Source organism: Rutilus rutilus, assembly GCF_951802725.1.
Source record: "Rutilus rutilus genome assembly, chromosome: 8".
Lineage (NCBI taxonomy): Eukaryota > Metazoa > Chordata > Actinopteri > Cypriniformes > Leuciscidae > Rutilus > Rutilus rutilus.
Window position 1 is genome coordinate 25,213,961 of NC_140222.1, and position 17,405 is coordinate 25,231,365.

At 36.5% G+C, this 17,405-nt stretch overlaps 2 protein-coding genes across 4 annotated transcripts in view; both read left to right on the top strand.

Annotated features, from left to right (window-relative positions):
- The window catches only part of gpc5b (glypican 5b), a 48,505-nt gene extending 43,534 nt beyond the window's left edge, over window positions 1-4,971 (top strand). The window contains exon 9 of the mRNA XM_084416615.1: window positions 4,460-4,971. Within this exon, the coding sequence (XP_084272741.1) occupies window positions 4,460-4,611 (152 nt within the window). The 3' untranslated portion in view covers window positions 4,612-4,971. The remainder of the gene's footprint in view (window positions 1-4,459) is intronic.
- A 1,134-nt stretch (window positions 4,972-6,105) lies between these two features.
- The window catches only part of gpc1a (glypican 1a), a 31,738-nt gene continuing 20,438 nt past the window's right edge, over window positions 6,106-17,405 (top strand). The window contains exons 1-2 of one of the 3 annotated variants that reach the window (XM_084416857.1): window positions 6,106-6,340; window positions 8,415-8,741. In XM_084416857.1, the coding sequence (XP_084272983.1) occupies window positions 8,585-8,741 (157 nt within the window). In that variant the 5' untranslated portion in view covers window positions 6,106-6,340; window positions 8,415-8,584. Of the gene's footprint in view, window positions 6,341-8,203; window positions 8,742-17,405 lie in introns of those variants that run through there. The other 2 variants (XM_084416858.1, XM_084416856.1) reach the window with 2 other exon arrangements.

Sequence of the window (17,405 nt, forward strand, 5' to 3'; positions counted from 1 at the left end):
TCTCAGAAAGTTCTAGCAAGGTTCTCTAAAAGATATGAACAAACGTTCTTCCAGTAAATACAAAGTTCTGTCATGAAACTCTAGATATTGCAGACTGATAGGTCCTTATCTCAATCTGCTGCATTCACATCATTCTCTATAGGGCACCGCTGATTGGTTTCTGCTGTATCAATAGCCATGCTCTTTAAGAAACCCTCCACCTTCCCCAGCTCCACCTGTACTATGGGTAATTCATGTATGCTATATTGTACAGAAGCAGCATGCCTTGCTCACAGCAGCGTGTCATGTATGTATTGCAGGTTATATTATTTAGCAGTGATTTAGCAGTAATTAGGTGTTGAGATAAACTTCAGCTGTAAAAGTTGTAGAGTCTTTTGAAATGCAAAATAAGTTAAGGGCAAGTAAAAGTCTTGTCGACTTTCCGTTTTTTTTTTTCCTCGTTCGTCATTTTTTCTCAGCTGGAAGTTGGCAAAACTAGGCCAAAGCAAGCCGTTGCACACTTCACTGTCATGATAATGTATTCAGTCTGTTGGCTGTGTTCTGTGAGGCGTTCAGTACGGTGATCTCCACCGCTCTCCGCCGTCTAGTTTCAGATCTCTGCCGTCTCGGGAGTTGCCATGTGACCTGCGGAGGCTTGTTCCTGCAACAGCTAGAGGTTCATGGGAAAGAGTTGAAATGCAATCATTCTTCCTGTCATGTGTGGTCATGCTTCACCTGCGTGTTTGATAGACAGAAGGCAAACAAGGTTTTACGGAGGTGGAATTATGTCGTTTGTCTTATGAATGAGTGGCCGCATGTCAAAGCTATCATGAGTCTAGATACGTTGTGGTGTTAGTGCATGTTGGCATTCAGCAACTCTGTATACACTCTCAGAAAAAAGGTACAAAAGCTGTCACTGGGACAGTACCCTTCAAAAGGGTTCTAATATGTATAATTTAGGTACTAATATGTACACTTTTGGAACTAATATGTACACTTTTGGTACCAATATGTACCTTTGAGGGACTAATATGCACTCTTTAGGTACAAAGGTATACTTTTTGAAAAGGTACCGCCACAGTGACAGCTTTTGTACCTTTTTTTCTGAGAGTGTACATATTTCATATCCATCTTATCAAAATTTTAAAGGTGAGATATAGCTATAAAGATGTCTGTCAGATTTTTGACTTTCAGCATAACTTCTGGTCCACACTGCAGCTTATTCAGGCCAAGAACCACCAATAAAGGAACAGACCATCTAAGTAACATGTAGACTAATGACCAACCACATACAGGTAGACTTGTGAAATACAGTAAATACAGTAAAATTGTGAAAAAAATACAGTTTTTTTCTATTTGAATATATTTTCAAATGTATTCTTTTCCTTTGATGAAAAGCTGAATTTTCAGCATCATTACTCCAGTCTTCAGAGTCACACGATCCTTCAGAAATCATTCTAATATGATGATTTGCAAGTCACAAAACATTTATTACCATTATCAATTTTGAAAGCTTGTACTGCTTCATTGTTTTTTTGGAAACCGTGCTAAAAAAAAATAGGATTCTTTGAATAGAAAGTTCAAATTAAATTATATTATTTGAAATAATTTTTTTAAGCATTTCTTAAGTAATATTTCTTTAACTTTTGAATGGTTGTGTCCTTTTATTTTCTCCCCTTATATGTAAAACTAACTTCTCACAATTACATCACGGGTAACTTTTATGTTCAGAGGTTACGTATGTCTCAGCTTATGTACACAGTTGTAGCTAATACTGTAGCTAATAATGTCTAAATTGATCTCACTAATCTAAAAGTGAATATTTTTATATTACCAGTGGATTCCTGTTGAGAATATAGTATCATTGTATGACTGTATAATACTATTATCTTGTATTATTTACTTAAATGAATTAGTTAATCATTTATTTATTTTTTAATTAATATTCATTCATATATTTATAAAAATATTCAATTCATATTTTTGTAATATTGTGTGTTATGTTTTATTTATTTATAAATTAAACTTTTGATATACTGTATGCATATTTTTATGTATTTAGAAATACTTATTTCATTTATATATTTTTATGTTGTACAATTGTTTTCATTTATATATTTTTTATTTATATATTTTTAATATATTATATTTAGCTGAGAGAATGTTCTCAGGGATTATTTTTTTTTTAATAATTATTAATTAATTAATTATTAATTATTTAAAATAATTATTAATAATAATATTATTATTTTTTACTGCTTCAACGTAAAAAAAATTTAAAAAATTAAAAAAATTATCAATTTGGACAGTAGAGGTAGAGGTAATAAGCATTGCATCATACAAATACATTCGTTTTCTTTTTAAAACTATAAACACCATAACGGCTTGCCAATGCCGTGTCCAGCGGAAACGGAAATACAATATGCTAAATAAGTAGATCCTCCAACATTCTCACATTCAGCGTCAGCAGGAATCCTCAGTTTCACACGACTTCTGCATATTTAGCATGATATTCATACAGCATATGTGATCATTCCTACACATCTCTCCTGTCAATGCCAAGCAGCCCGCGGGCGTTCGCTCTCTCTGGTCTGATACGAATTGGATCCATTTACTGCTTTAATTGGTATCAAGAGATCTCCTCATGGTGATTGTGAATAAATGAACCCTTTGTGTATTGTGCGACTGGCACAATGGCTATTGTGTGAGAATCTCAGGTTGGATTTCATTGGGAAAAGGTGTGACTGTTTTCGTCTCGCCCTGCCTTGTTGCGTCTGGGTCAAATTTGTTGTTGCAAAATTAGGTAAACGGATGCCTCTGAAACATCAGACCGTGAATGTGTGTTTGTTTGTGCCGAGACATCCGCACGTGAAGTCATTCGTTTCTGTCCGTATGGACACTATGCATCATTTCATTGTGACACGTTAATGTGTTGCCGTCTGTTGGTTTGTGTCTGCGAGTGGTGCGGCTCTCGGCTCATAGCCTGGTGCTGATATATGGCCCTGCTCATCTGCTGCGCAATGCACATATGTTCAACCCAGAACATTACTGTGTGTGCGTAGTTGCGCAAAGCGCATTTGTCACTGTAACCAAATCAGATTTGCTTTTTCTTTTGTCGGAGGATTGGCTTCTTATTGTACACTCTAAAAAAAATTAAGTTTCAAAAGGGGGATTTCGCAGCAATGCCATTGAAGAACCATTTTTGGAAGAACCTTTCAGTGAAAATTTCTTAAAAGAACCATTTTTTTAACCAAATGTTCTAAGAACATTTTAATAATGTTCCCATTAAGTTATGAAAACACTATGCTAACTAAACGTTCAAAACATCCAGATTTTTAAATGTTTTTCTTGATCAATAGTGAAAACATTAAGGGTTCCATTTTATCATTTTGCAAACATTATGGGGAATTACCTTTAAATGTTCTCTGAACCATCTCAAACTAGTACGTTTATTTTTGTTTCATCTTACAAAATAAGATGATCGTCCAATTAAAATGTTTCCGAAAAACAGTCCATGAACGATGTTCAAAAGTTTTTGTGCTTTTTGTGTTTTGAGAAAGTAACTTTCAACGCACTTTCTATTAAAGTTACTAGAATTCATAACTTTGCCAAAGTTTTGAGGACATTCCGTGTTAGCTGGGAAAGAACCTGTTTATGAACTGAAAAGTTTCAATGGAAAGGAAATGTTCTTGATGCCAATAAAGAAGCTTTATTTCTAAGAGTTTATACAACAACGATGTACTAAAAATGGAAACGTTTTTCCTTAGCTTTTTTTGCACACAGATGACTATAGGTTGTCAAAAGGATTCCTGTTCACACGGATCCTTGAAAACGATTAAACGCTTAATTATTCATGCCAGGCCAGTAGTTGGCGATATCACTTTGAAAAGAAACATTACATGCCTATAGACTGAACACGTAATGTGCATGACGTCACCGTTTTCACAAATTCGTATTTTTGTAGTTTACACAGACACGATAACGGCATCATTTTCAAAACCGTGCGCTTTAAACCCGTTATCAAAAGTTTGCGTTTTCAGGCCCCCAAAACGCTGTTGTCATGTAAATAAACGGACAAAACGCATAAAAAGTTTTCCTTTTTAGTTGAAAATGGTGTTGTGTAAACATCCCCTTGGAGTATCTTGTTTGTGATATTCCAACCTGATCTCACGGCAATTCGTAACAATTCAACAAGGTGGCTAATTCGTACGAATTCATACGACCTCACTCGTACGAATTAGTACGATTTTTGCTAAATCGTACATATTTTACGTATTCATACGAATGACCTACCCCTGACCCCGCCCCTAAACCTACCCATCACGTGGGTTTAGACAAATCGTACAAATTCGTACGAGTGAGGTCGTACGATTTAGCCACCTTTTTATCACTCGTACGAATTCGTACGAATTGGTCGTGAGATAGTGTTGGATATTCGTACCTAATTCTTACATGTTTTTGTTCATTTTTCTTCCAACAGTGCCCACATTTATCCCAATCCAACGCCCCAACTACAGACCCAAACCGGACCTGCAAGCCAAAGGAGTCACCCACATCCCAACCATCTCAGCCGTCCTATATCTTGTTCTTTTACCCATAATCCAGCTCCTCCTGTGGACCGATGGTGTCTGACGCACAGTAGAAAAGACTGAACGATTCACGCATGCATTTGCACTAGGCCCTTAGAAGTCTGCACATTCGTCTTCTGATCTCCTCAGATGATCAGTACGTTCTTCAAACACTGGGTATTCGTTTGCTCTGGCCTGTTTTAAAGGGTTTTATGTAGCTACTAAGTAGTGTAAGGAGACGCAAGTGTGATGAGGTCCGCCATCATTTCTTTGGTGGTTTAATGTCATATTTTTTAGTGCCGTTGTTTGAATCTTTTTGAATGAGGATTTACCATTACATTCATCTGGTTTGGTACATTTTAGAGTAACATATCACATCCTGAGTTCATTCACACCCTCCTGCCGTAGTTACTGGGAAGGCTGCCCATATATATATATATATATATATATATATATATATATATATATATATATATATATATATAGCCTATATATAATGTATGAACAATGTTTTATTGTATGTGTGGATTATATCAAAGATAAAGCTGTTTTAATTCTCCCTTTATATCCGGGTGAAACTCATAAAGTTCTAAAGGGGGGAGGGCGGGGATTATTTTAAGAAAATGAAGCCACATTAGGATTTTTTTGCATTGTGACATTTTTAAACATATTTATGTTGGGGGGGGTTAATAATAGTTTATTTATAAATATTTTCTTCCCGAATGAAAACTGTATTTCTTTGCATTACAGTATTGACAATGAGAGGAAAATCTGAAAATAATGTAAGGAATACAAATAATGCAAAACAAATCTTAATGGACTTCAAAACAGGCCAATTTTCATTTTCACAAGTATTTTTTATTTATTTTTTAGAGGGAAATGACAGTTTTTGTAAGATTGACCCACCTGCTTGAGCAATTGTAGGGCTTTTTTGTTGTTGTAAAAAGTCGAATTGTACATTTAACATATTTATACTTAAGTCTATGTATACAAAAGTGTTTATATGATAGTAGGGTTGTGCATATAACCATTTAAAACAATGAAAACAGCTTTTGATTAACTCATAGGATAATGAAATACTTTATTTCTAGTAGAAACTTCCTAACATCGGCGTTTAACACTTTCTAGACGCAAAATTTTCCTATATATTGTTTGTTTTGACAGTTCTCCGTGACGTCACAGTCTTAAACTTATATTTTGGAGTTTTGAGTTAATAATGTCATTTTCCATGTAGCTCCGACTGCGCCGTATGTCATTTGTCACTGTAAGTGCTCGCACAGAAATCGATCAATAAAATACCATGTTTTCAAAGTCTACACGTGTCTTTTTGCTCTCTCTCTCTCCCTTTCGCGTTCTCACTCATGCGCTTTGAAATTGAAATAATGTCTATTTTCGCACCTCACCGTCAACATCTGAGCACGTTCTTCATCTCGTCTGCGGGTTATATTTATTTTCCTGTTGCAAAGCTGTGTTTTGTATCAATTACATATTTTCTGACAACATAGCCTCCTCTGTTATCTTGCTGAGCGATGTTTGCAATAAACCAGTCACGCCCAGAATGCACAATTGAGTCTTCATGTCTTTCAGCAGACATGTTGTAATTCATGCTGCTTTTTTAATTAGCTGTGTCTTATTATTTAGATGCCAATTAAGCTGTCAAGAACATTTCCTGGTCTCCAGCCACAGTTAAACCCTTCATTTTGCCGCTGACGTTTTTGTGCCAACAAAGTACATGGCAACCGTCATAGAAATGCTGGGAACTTGGCGTTGAAACTGCTTTTGAGTAGCTAAAGGTGAGAGGTTTATTATTCTCTTAGTGTGGTCAATGACTCACTTTAATTTTTCACCCACGCGTCTATATGATCAAACATAGGCGTCGCGGTGCAATGTGCGCTTTTTGTGAAAAATAATTATTCTTCTTTATGCAGCTGTGCAACCACCATAGCCTGATTGAAATGAACCCGCTCAGCAAACCCTGAGAATCTGAGTGCTCTTAATTAGACTTGTTTTGACTGGAAAATAACAGGCTTTTCGCATCTCGTTTTCAGCCTATTACCGATTCAATCAGTTTTATGATCACGTCCATTTAATATCCCACCTGAAAATCAATTGCCATGCAGGATATATTGTGTTCCAGTTGTCGGGGAAGGCGGCAGGGGGCGTCTGTTACCTCCTGCAGGTGTCTCTGGACCCCCAGCCCTCATCTTTTATTCCAACACAGGGCTGGACTTGTTCAGGGATGTTGGGAAATCCGAAATTCGAACGGATTGTTTCAATGAATCGACTCAAATGATTCATCATCTCAAAATGTTCTTCGAATTATTTATTTATTTATTTATTTATTTAGCTATGAAACAAATGTTTTTACCTAAGTCACAGTGTTTATTACTAAGTTTTTGTTAAGATTTTGTCTATCATCTATATATCTATCTATCCATCTATCGTTATGTGTCTATCTGTCTGTCTATCATCTATCTATCTATCTATCTATCTATCTATCTATCTATCTATCTATCTATCGTTCTTTCTGTCTGTCTGTCTGTCTGTCTATCTATCTATCTATCTATCTATCTATCTATCTATCTATCTATCCATCTATCGTTATGTGTCTATCTGTCTGTCTATCATCTATCTATCTATCTATCTATCATCTATATATCTATCTATCCATCTATCGTTATGTGTCTATCTGTCTGTCTATCATCTATCTATCTATCTATCTATCGTTCTTTCTGTCTGTCTGTCTGTCTGTCTGTCTGTCTATCTATCTATCTATCTATCTATCTATCTATCCATCTTTCTATCTATCTATCCATCTATTGTTCTGTCTCTGTCTATCATCTATCCATCTATGTGTCTATCATCTATCTATATATCTATCTATCATTCTATCTTTCTATCTATCGTTCTGTCTATCTATCGTTCTTTCTCTATCTGTCTGTCTATCATCTATCCATCTATCGCTCTGTCTGTCTGTCTGTATGTCTATCTGTCTGTTTATCATCTATCTATTGTTCTGTCTCTATTTATCTATCGTTCTGTCTCTATCTGTCTGTCATTTATATCTATCTATCTATCTATCTATCTATCTATCTATCTATCTATCTATCTATATCCATCTATCGTTCTGTCTCTATATCTATCTATATCCATATATCCTTCTGTCTCTATCTGTCTGTCTATCTATCTATCTATCTATCTAGCTAGCTATCTATCTATCTATCTGTCTATCTATTGTTCTGTCTCTATCTATCTTTATGTCTGTGTATAGGGTATATCTATCGTTCTGTCTGTATCTGTCTGTCTATCATCTATTGTTCTGCCTCTATCTATCTATCTATCTATCTATCTATCTATCTATCTATCTATCTATCTATCTATCTATCTATCTATCTATCTATCTATCTATCTATCTATCTATCTATAACCAGCCTAAGTTCACTGATCTTAACTAGTTATCCCAGTCTGTGCACCAGTCAGACAATATTGGAAGACCAGCAAACCATCTCGTTTAAGCTGTTTTAGTGTTTTTCAACGCGAAATACATTGTTTCCATGAATAAGCGAATCGATTCGTCCGAATCATTCAAAGGAACCGATTCAAAAGAACGACTCGTTCGCGAATCGGACATCACTATTGTTCGGTGAGAACGGGACAGTAAAGAGACAGACAGCACAGGAGCGCGCAGCAGCAGCACTGGGCGCTTTAACCAGATATTCCTACAGCAGTATTTACTGTTTATACTACAGTAGCTACTTGTAGGGATATTATAAGTTATGCATTATTAATAGGCTAGTGCGTAAAGACATGAGCACCAGAAACAGATCCCCACCGGACTGATCAATAACACGCACCCTCTTTCATCAGGACCACCGGCTTTAAACCTGGACGTGCATTTACATCCCTAAACAAGTGGATTTTTACTATAGTATCCTGCTGTTGTAGGAAGAATCGGATGCTTTGATTCGCTGTGTGAAGTGTTGAGCATCAGCGTCAGTGGACTTCATCCTCTTCCTCAGTCTCTGGATCCGGACACAATGGATCTGACAGCGGTCGCGCTTCTCGTGTCGCTCGTCTCCGTGTCTCTGTCTGCGGATAACGCGGGCGGCAAAGCGCGGAGCTGCACGGACGTGCGCCAGTTCTACAGCGGCAAAGGCTTCACGTTAAACGGCGTCCCGCAGTCCGAGATATCAGGTATGAATTATCAGTGATTGTTACAGGTACAGTACTGTCTGATTCATATTCAACACTGACATTTCTCTGTGTGTTGACTATGTTTATGTAGACTTCACTCACGAGAATATCTATCTATCTATCTATCTATCTATCTATCTATCTATCTATCTATCTATCTATCTATCTATCTATCTATCTATCTATCTATCTTCCGTCTGTCTGTCTGTCTGTCTGTCCTGTTGTCTTCTGTCTGTCTGTCTCTCCACCTGACATGCTCCTTAATTTTAGGCGAGGTGCATGTTCTTATTGTCAAGTTCACATGAACAGATGGAGGGTCCCAGACAAAAGCTCTACTCGCCCCGCCGAACAGAACAATAGACGAAACTGTAACTGCTGAAACAGGGCTACACCTGGCATAGTGTTGATCACGAGCGACTTCCCCATTAAAAATGACCTTTCGTTTCATTCATCAGTTTTATATAGACACCCACCTGATGTCTGGATCCCCATGTGGTTTGAAAGAGCGTGTGCTGGAGCTCATCTCCAACAGTATGTGGTCCCTGTAGGTCATGTTACGATGAACACGGTGACGACCAGATTCGTAGGTTTTCCCCAGGGTTGCAGTCTAGGAGTAAAAAAACCTCCCTGTAATTGCAATTTGTGGTATTAGTCAGTGTTGTTGGTGTTATTAGATACACAAAGGGCAGTGAAGTCAGTAAATGGTGGCATTTGATGAGCAAGTCTCATGATTTTCTTTGTCATTTGCAAGTAAAAGGCAGCAGCTGAAATCCGTGCAGTCAGCAAGTGGCTCGTAGCTGGAGCCAGGGATTTTTAATGTTCCCATTAGGGGCCAAAAAAAATGTTGGCAGGTTGTGAATCTGTCCCATGCATGCTGGGTAGTATGAAATCTGCCATCAATATTTATGACACAGCCATCTTTTTGATGACAGGTCGCACATTATAACCGGTAATATGTCACAAATCAGTTCGCGTAAACATGCAATTATATCAGTGCATGATGTGCTCCCAGTTTTTTTTCTTCCCAGAATTCCTCTGGGATGCATATGTCTAATTGTGCTGTGTGCCCAAGAAGCTAAAGGAGATAAATGATCGCACATGTGCCACACTCACACACATAAACACTTGTAAATAAAGCTCAAACCAGGAAGGAAACATTGCCAATATTCACAATGTACTTTGTCTGTAAGATAATGAAAATATATCCGTACAATATATATCCTGCCTCCTCATTGTATTCCACACACACACACACACACAAACACCTACTGTACACACAAACATCAACGCAACACCGCCTTGGCAGCCGCCTTCGCTAATAAGTGTATTTGAGGCATTATACATTGGCATCCTCAGCAGATTCGAGAGGCTGGGAGAAACAAAGAGTTCCTATTGGCCGAGAGGAAATTCTCAAGGTCATCGCCTGCGGTCTCAATGACAGAAGGGGGAGACGAGGAAAATGTAGCAAGTGCCGGCCGCCCACCACCGTCTCGCTTGAGACCGTCTCGTCATCTTTTATCCATTGTTCACACCGTCTGAATAAGTTGTTGTTCGTTTAAAAGCTTTAAAGTGGTTGACGGCCAGATTGTGTTTGTCTGCTTGAAGCGTTCATGTTTATTTAAATGAGATGCATTAGAAGTTAGTGGCTAAATATGAATGACTTAAGTTGTGTTGTTTTTAATTTAGACTTTATTTCCATCACAAAACACAAAAGGAGATATTTATTGCATATGTTCAAGCTGCTCTTTTCCATACAATGAAAGTGAATGGGGACTACGGCTCTCAAGCAGGATTTTCTGTGAAGAACCTCTTAAATGTCAGTCTGTTCCTCATTCACAGCTTTAGAAGACTTGGAATAAGTCATTTGGATTACTTTTATGATATTTTATGATTTTTCGGAGCTTAAAGGGTTAGTTCACCCAAAAATGAAGATTATGTCATTAATGACTCACCCTCATGTCGTTCCAAGCCCGTAAGACCTCCGTTCATCTTCGGAACACAGTTTAAGATATTTTAGATTTAGTCCGAGAGCTTTCTGTCCCTCCGTTGAAAATGTATGTACAGTATACTGTCCATGTCCAAAAAGGCAATAAAGACATCATCAAAGTAGTCCAAGTGACTACAGTGGCTCAATCTTAAGTTTATCAAGCGACGAGAATACTTTTTGTGCGCAAAAAGTAAACAAAAATAACGACTTTATTCCACTATTAATTTCTTTCTCTCTGGGCCTCGAGTGAGTTCACGTAGTGTAATAGCGCAGCGCTTCTGTGTTGTACGTCACACGTAGGCTCACTATTGGCCGACGCTGGTCATGTGTGTGATGCGTGTGACGTGCAACACAGAAGCGCTGCGCTATTACACTACGTGAACTAAAAGTATTACATACAAAAAGTATTCTCGTCGCTTTACCTTTTTGGACATGGCCAGTATACCGTACATACATTTTCAACGGAGGGACAGAAAGCTCTCAGACTAAATCTAAAATATCTTAAACTGTGTTCCGAAGATGAACGGAGGTCTTACGGGCTTGGAACGACATGAGGGTGAGTCATTAATGACATAATCTTCATTTTTGGGTGAACTAACCCTTTAACAGCCCCAGTCCCCATCCACTCTCATTGTATAGAAGAGTGCAGCGTGAACATTTTTCAAAACATCTTCTTTTGTGTTCCACAGAAAGTCATACTGGTTTTGAATGTGATTAGGATGAGTAAATGATGATAGAATTTTCCTTATATTAAATATGTCAGGTTACAGACTTAAAATAAGTTGCAAACAACATTTCATGTTGAGTTTTAATAGTAAGTCAAATTGATAAATCACGATTAATCGCATCTAACATAAAACTTTGTTTACATAATATATGTGTGTATATATCTATTATTACATTTATATATATCATATATATGTCTGTGTGTGTGTGTGTGTGTGTGTGTGTGTGTGTGTGTGTGTGTGTGTGTGTGTGTGTGTGTGTGTGTGTGCGCATGTCTCTGTATAAGTACATATACACACACACACACACATATATATGTATAAATGTGTGTAAATGTGTGTGTGTGTGTATATTATATATATATATTTATATACAGTATATACACAGACATATATATATAATATATATAAATTTAATAATATATACACTATTTAATAATGTATACACATACATATTATGTAAACACAAACTTTTATGTTAGATGCGATTAATCGCGATTAATCGATTTGACAGAACTAGTTCATTTGCATCCAATTGCTTGTTAATTTTTGCAATATTTTGACAACAGACTATGATTTTCACAGAACATTATACACAATGTTGTTTGAATGTTGAACTGACATTCTGGTTAGTTACACACTGTGTCCGAAATCGCATACTAGGCACTACATTCAGTTTGAAACTTACTTTACGACCATTAAAAAGGTCATGTCTCGAAAATGTGTCTCGTTTCAATGAAATTCAGACGCACTACATCCGCCATGTCGTGACCTACGGCATCAGTTGCGTTGCTTCACCACCAATCATAAATCTGTTGGCGTACTGTTTTTCACTTACTATATAGTAGACAAGTATCGGACGCAGCGACAGAGTCGTCATTTCTGTAAAATGTTATTTTGATGCCTCTTTAACTGGTGTGACAGTGATACCCACACTGTGCATTCTGAGTTGGAGGGTTTGAGGTTTCCGCCGCATTTTGCTTTAGCATGTTTTAGAAAGAGCTGATCATAAAGCATCACCTAAAGGTCAGAGAGGAACCAGAGCTGAATGCCGCTGTCTAGAATTACCGACGCAACTAGTGTGTCTCCCATTTTTACAAACACAGAGGCAGCGTATTGTTCAACGGAGGGGACTATGTGACACTTTGAGCCCTGCGGTCACTCGAAACAATGACAATCTCACATTTCCCTCAAGTAGGCCATGAAGATGTGAGTCGAGTGGGGATGTGTGCGACCTCGCGTTTGTTTGTGATTGTAACTTTGTTATTTATTTCCAGGTTTTGAAAGCGAGATCCGAGTATCCAAGTGTTGACGAATTAGTGATGTTTGGACCCTTGTAACCTGTAGCCTCAGCGCTGGCTCATGTTTGCTGTTCTTCTATAGAACGAGGCACACACCCATGAGCCCTGTGTGAAATGAAAGAGGCACACACCCATGTTCTCAGCCACACTGACACACACACATCCAACCCCCATAGATCAGACAGGGCAGGGGCCTGATTCGGTTAAGCTTTTTGCATATATCAAACACGTTCGCACATGCAAATTCAATAACACGGTCGTTCAGTGGAGAGTGACAATCAAATTCGCTCATTTGACGTTGTTAATTAGTTTTACGCATCTGATTTCTGTTTGCACGACTAATCCAGTGGTATTTCCTCACAAATTATGGAATTATTAGGCATGAATTACCAGATCATTATTTTTATAATAATTATATACAATTATACACATAAATACATATAATAAATCATTTGAATATCACTCATAAATAATAATAAATAAATATATACATGTCCATGTAAACTAAAAATTTTAAATATGCTGCAAAAATAATATTTACTCTAATATCAACTCGTGAAAATGTGGCTTTGTTCGTTTAGATTATATTATTGAGTATGAACTGATTTCATTATTATTCAAAATTGAATACTGTTAATAATTATTACTATTATATTTATTCTTTTTATATATTAAGGTTGAATACATTTCCAAAATATTAAAGAAAATGCTTCATATGATTCTAAATGAACTAAAATAATATGTACTGTAATATCAACTTGTGATCAATTTGGCTATATTAGTTTAGATTAAATTATTAAGTATGAACTGATTTCATTATTATTAAATGTAATAGTATATTATACATTATAATATTATTTATTTTATTTAAGAAAAATAATATATTTTTATATATTAAGGTTTAATATTTTTATAGAATGTTCTGCCATGTAAACTAAAAATGAAAAATATGCTTCACGTGATTCTGAATATATTAATAAAAAAAAATATTCACTGACATTATGAAGTATGAACTAATTGAATTATTATTTAAATTATACATTGTGTTGTTAATAATATTATTTATTCTAAAGTTGTTATATTATTAACAATTATTATTAATATATTTCATATTTTTATACAGTAAGATTGGTTCTGTAATGAAAACAAAAATTGTGCCTACTTTGATAACATTTAAATTAGTCATAACATTTACTGTAATATGACCACATCCACCTGGTTACATTAGTTTACATCAACAAAAGTATTTTCATCATGTAGAAATAGTTCCTGAACATTTCATTTTTTACAGTCTAGTTTTAGTAGTTTCAGCTTGTGCTAATACATACAGTACCAAGAGATTTGTGGCGAAAGCTCATGTTTTGGCAGATGAATTGTGGACTCGTGATTATCTGAGCATAATTACACCTTCTCCCACACAGCTTCTCTCCCTCTGGCCCGCTGATTGTTCTTTTGATGCGCGGGGGTGTTTCTCAGCGGGGATCTGCAGTGCACCGTGAGGCTTGTTAGAGTCGAGATCATGCAGACCTGATCAGATCTTACACCCTCTTGCCCTGCCACTGATCGCGAATAAAAGCACACCTGCTCTCGGAGGTGCACGCAGCACCTGGAACCACTGACAAGCCTTCTTCTGTTCAAGTGCATTTGGAACGCTTGTAAAAACTGGAGTAGACTCTTCAAGATCTCTGAAAAGCATCGCTTGTGTCCTAAAAAAGTGTGGAAGATACGTAGACATTTCTTCACATTAAAAATACAGAATAAATAAATTTTTCAATAAGGTTCTATTTGTTAACTACATTAGTTAACATTGAAAAATACTTATAAGCTTTTTTTAATATTAATTTCAACATTTAATAATGCATTATTAAAATCAGATGTTGTATCTGTTATTAATATTTAATGGACCCGAGCTAGCATGAACTAACAATGAACAGCTTTATTTTTGAGGATGACGGCATTTCCCTTGCGTAATATATTATTAATATATATATATTGGGGGTCAAAAGTTTAGAATAATTATCATTTTTAATGTTTTTCAAAGAATTATTTTCTGCTCGAGGCTGAATTTAATAGTGTGAAATATAAAATTAAAAAAAGAACAGTTTTAAGAGAATATATTTTAAAATGTATATAATATGATAAAACATTAACAAATCTTAATTATTCCAAACTTTTGACCGCCAGTTTACTGTATTTTAAGATTGGAGGGTCTAAACGAAATATATCTTTAAAACTAGGTTCACATGACCTGCTTTGCTAGCTTCTACCCAGTGACATTTACATTTATGTAAAATCCAAAGCAACATCCATTTCATTCAATTTGATTAGTTCTTACATTCCCTGAGAAACTAGCCCTTAGTATAGCATTGTTAGCGCTATGCGCTACAGTAGCTATGCATCAAAACAAAGAAGTGACATCTGAATTTAAACCCAAAATTGTCAACAAAATCTACCCCCTTTTAACAGTTGATTAACCAACTCAATATATGTAGCAATCATATACTGAACATGTCATAGCAGTTAGCATTGAATTAGTTAAAAACCCAGCCATGTTGATGTTGTATGTCGATAACACTCTTGCCTTACATAAATTCTTACTCTCCACAACTACAAAAGAAAACCCTGACACATTTGCTTGTTGAAAACAAATTCAGCTAGGGTTCATTGTTTAAGCTATGCTGTTAGCACCTCTCTAGCTGATTAAATGCATGAAATGGCTCCATTTGTGATTAGTCTTCACCAGCCGTCGACAAGTGTTCGTCACCTCATGCTCCTCGTGTTATTCACATTGTTGTGAATAATTCACAGTAGCGCCCAGTGTTCCTTCAGCCACTTTGCTCTGCCAATATTAATTGCACGTTTTTTTTTTTGCGTTAGCCAATTTGCTGTCAGGTTATCTCGCTGCCAACACGCTGGTGAAAGGGAAGAGAGGAGTGAGTGATGAAGACGGAGATGTGATTATTATCGCTGTCAGCTTCTTTGTTCGAGGAACATTATCCTGCTCGAGTGGCAGAGACTGAGAGTGCTGTGAAATGTGTGTTGTCTCGGGGATTGAACAAGATTTCCTTAAGTGAGATTGAAAATATAACATGTATGTGCATGTTCTGTGTGGTTTTAAAGAAATGTGGGTCTCATTCACTAATTATGGCGTGAATAATTCGTATTTACAAGCACAGGAGAACATCTCATAAAATAGTTTTTTATCTAATTCACAACATGTTATGGTTTTAAGGTAATTTGCATAAACACGCCCACCTCCATATGGGCTTTCCACACTATTTTTTACTTTTTACTTTTTTCCGCCAAAAACCGGTTCAGCAACCTCACAGCTTGAGCTTAATGCAACTTTTCTTACTCTATTACTGTGTATGAACTATATTTAAGATGAAATAATCATAATTCATAAAAGTCCACCCAGACTTTTGCATACTTGTTTTACCCCCGTAAATTTAGAATAAGTTGAGTATGAAAGTTATTGATGAATGATGATTTGGTCTTTAAAATGTTCGTACGCAGATTTCACATGCAAATTTGTGGATATGCATGGTTAGACCTTTTACCTTTTATCTTTTATCCGGTACGTGTCCTAACAAACAGGGACATCAACATCAACATATCACATTAGGGTTCAGGGAAGGTTGACATCATCCTCCGTTGACTGTATTAGTCAGGTAATCTCTTTAGGGTCTTGACATTGAGTGAATTATCAGTTCTTTACCATTTACTCATTAAGTGTCTCCTTGTAGTTGTATCTAGTGAAGAAGAATGCCTGTCAGACTCTATTAAAGGTGAAAGTGTGACGTTCGGGACATGCTACGCATGTAAGTATTTCAAGAGTTGTGCTGAGGTTTAGTTTGATCACCCTAAACAGGCAGCTACTACTACTCAAAGCCTCCCATTAGCTACAGGAAATGTTAGCAAAACATGTTTTCCCTTCACTATTACCGTGTTTCACAACTCAAAAATGAAGGTCTGTTTTGGTACAAAACAATGCTAACAATGCTAAATGCAAATAATACAATGCAACCTAGCAGGTCATGGGTTGTTAGAGTAGCAAAATAAGTGTGCTAATCATAAGGGAGGAGACAACATGTCCCAAATCTTTTGTTGTTGATGTCAAAGACAGTGTGTCTAACTCTGTGACACTTTAGTGCAAATTCATGTCACTTAGGAGAAGCTAGTCAAATAAAAACCGACAGGTAGCATAGCATCCGCGTTTCCTCTAAAATCACGAAAAAACGACCCAGACAGGTCAAAGATCTCTCAGAAGTGGTGTCTGATATCTGAAATTACAGAAAAAAAGACCAAATTTGAGGTTGTAAAATGTTGCACCTGAGTTTTTTTTTTTTTATAATGGAACCGCTAATGCTAAATGCTAAAAGCCCAAATAAATGTGTAGCCATTTCAAAAACAAAACATATATGCTCTCTGTTAAAGACACACTTGTGACTCCATGCGTGACAGCTCGAGGATTAGGATTTCTTTAAGACTCAAATACTCTGTTCGTAATCCAGGGGCTCGTAATCCAGATTTTAGCGGCGGCAAGCATGGCAATTTGAGAATGTCTCAATGACCTTGTTAGAAAGCAAGGATTTCAAGTTAAAGAAAAGCACTCAAATGACCCCTTTACCTAGCATTAGCTTACGATTTC